The sequence below is a fragment of the Austrofundulus limnaeus genome, unplaced genomic scaffold, assembly GCF_001266775.1.
Source record: "Austrofundulus limnaeus strain Quisiro unplaced genomic scaffold, Austrofundulus_limnaeus-1.0 Scaffold13470, whole genome shotgun sequence".
NCBI lineage: Eukaryota > Metazoa > Chordata > Actinopteri > Cyprinodontiformes > Rivulidae > Austrofundulus > Austrofundulus limnaeus.
Window position 1 is genome coordinate 1 of NW_013965872.1, and position 442 is coordinate 442.

General features: G+C 65.6%; 1 protein-coding gene across 1 annotated transcript; it reads left to right on the forward strand.

Annotated features, from left to right (window-relative positions):
- Window positions 1–17: 17 nt before the first annotated feature.
- On the forward strand, window positions 18–392 carry LOC106512783 (PR domain zinc finger protein 12; the record flags this gene model as incomplete). The annotated part of the gene is given in 1 exon segment (XM_014001320.1): window positions 18–392. A coding segment is annotated over 1 exon segment (250 nt), but the record flags the coding sequence as incomplete, so codon positions are not given.
- Between the last annotated feature and the right edge of the window lie 50 nt (window positions 393–442).

A 442-nucleotide genomic window follows, 5' to 3' on the forward strand; every position in this document is an offset into this window, starting at 1 on the left:
GCTCCTCCAGAACTTCTCCGGACTTTGATGAAACCGGAACCAGCAGGTTCTGCAGGACCGACCTGAAGCTTCTTCACTTTTTCACTTCTTCACTCTGACTCTCCTCCTGCGGACCCCCGGACCCCCCGGAAGCCCCCCGGCCATGGGCTCGGTTCTGCCCGCCGGGCCCTCCCTGGCCCTGAAGCCGGCCTTCAAGCCCCAGGCTCCGGCCCAGCAGCAGCTGTGTCTCGCGGACATCATCACGTCGGACATCCTGCACAGCTTCCTGTACGGCCGCTGGAGGCACGTGCTGGGAGAGCAGCACCTGCCGCCTCACGAGGAGCGCGGCGCGCCGAGCGCGAGCCCCAAGACCGCCTTCACCGCCGAGGTGCTCGCGCAGTCCTTCTCCGGAGGTCAGTGACCGAACCGGGTCAGGTTCTGTCATACAGAACCGGGTCAGGTT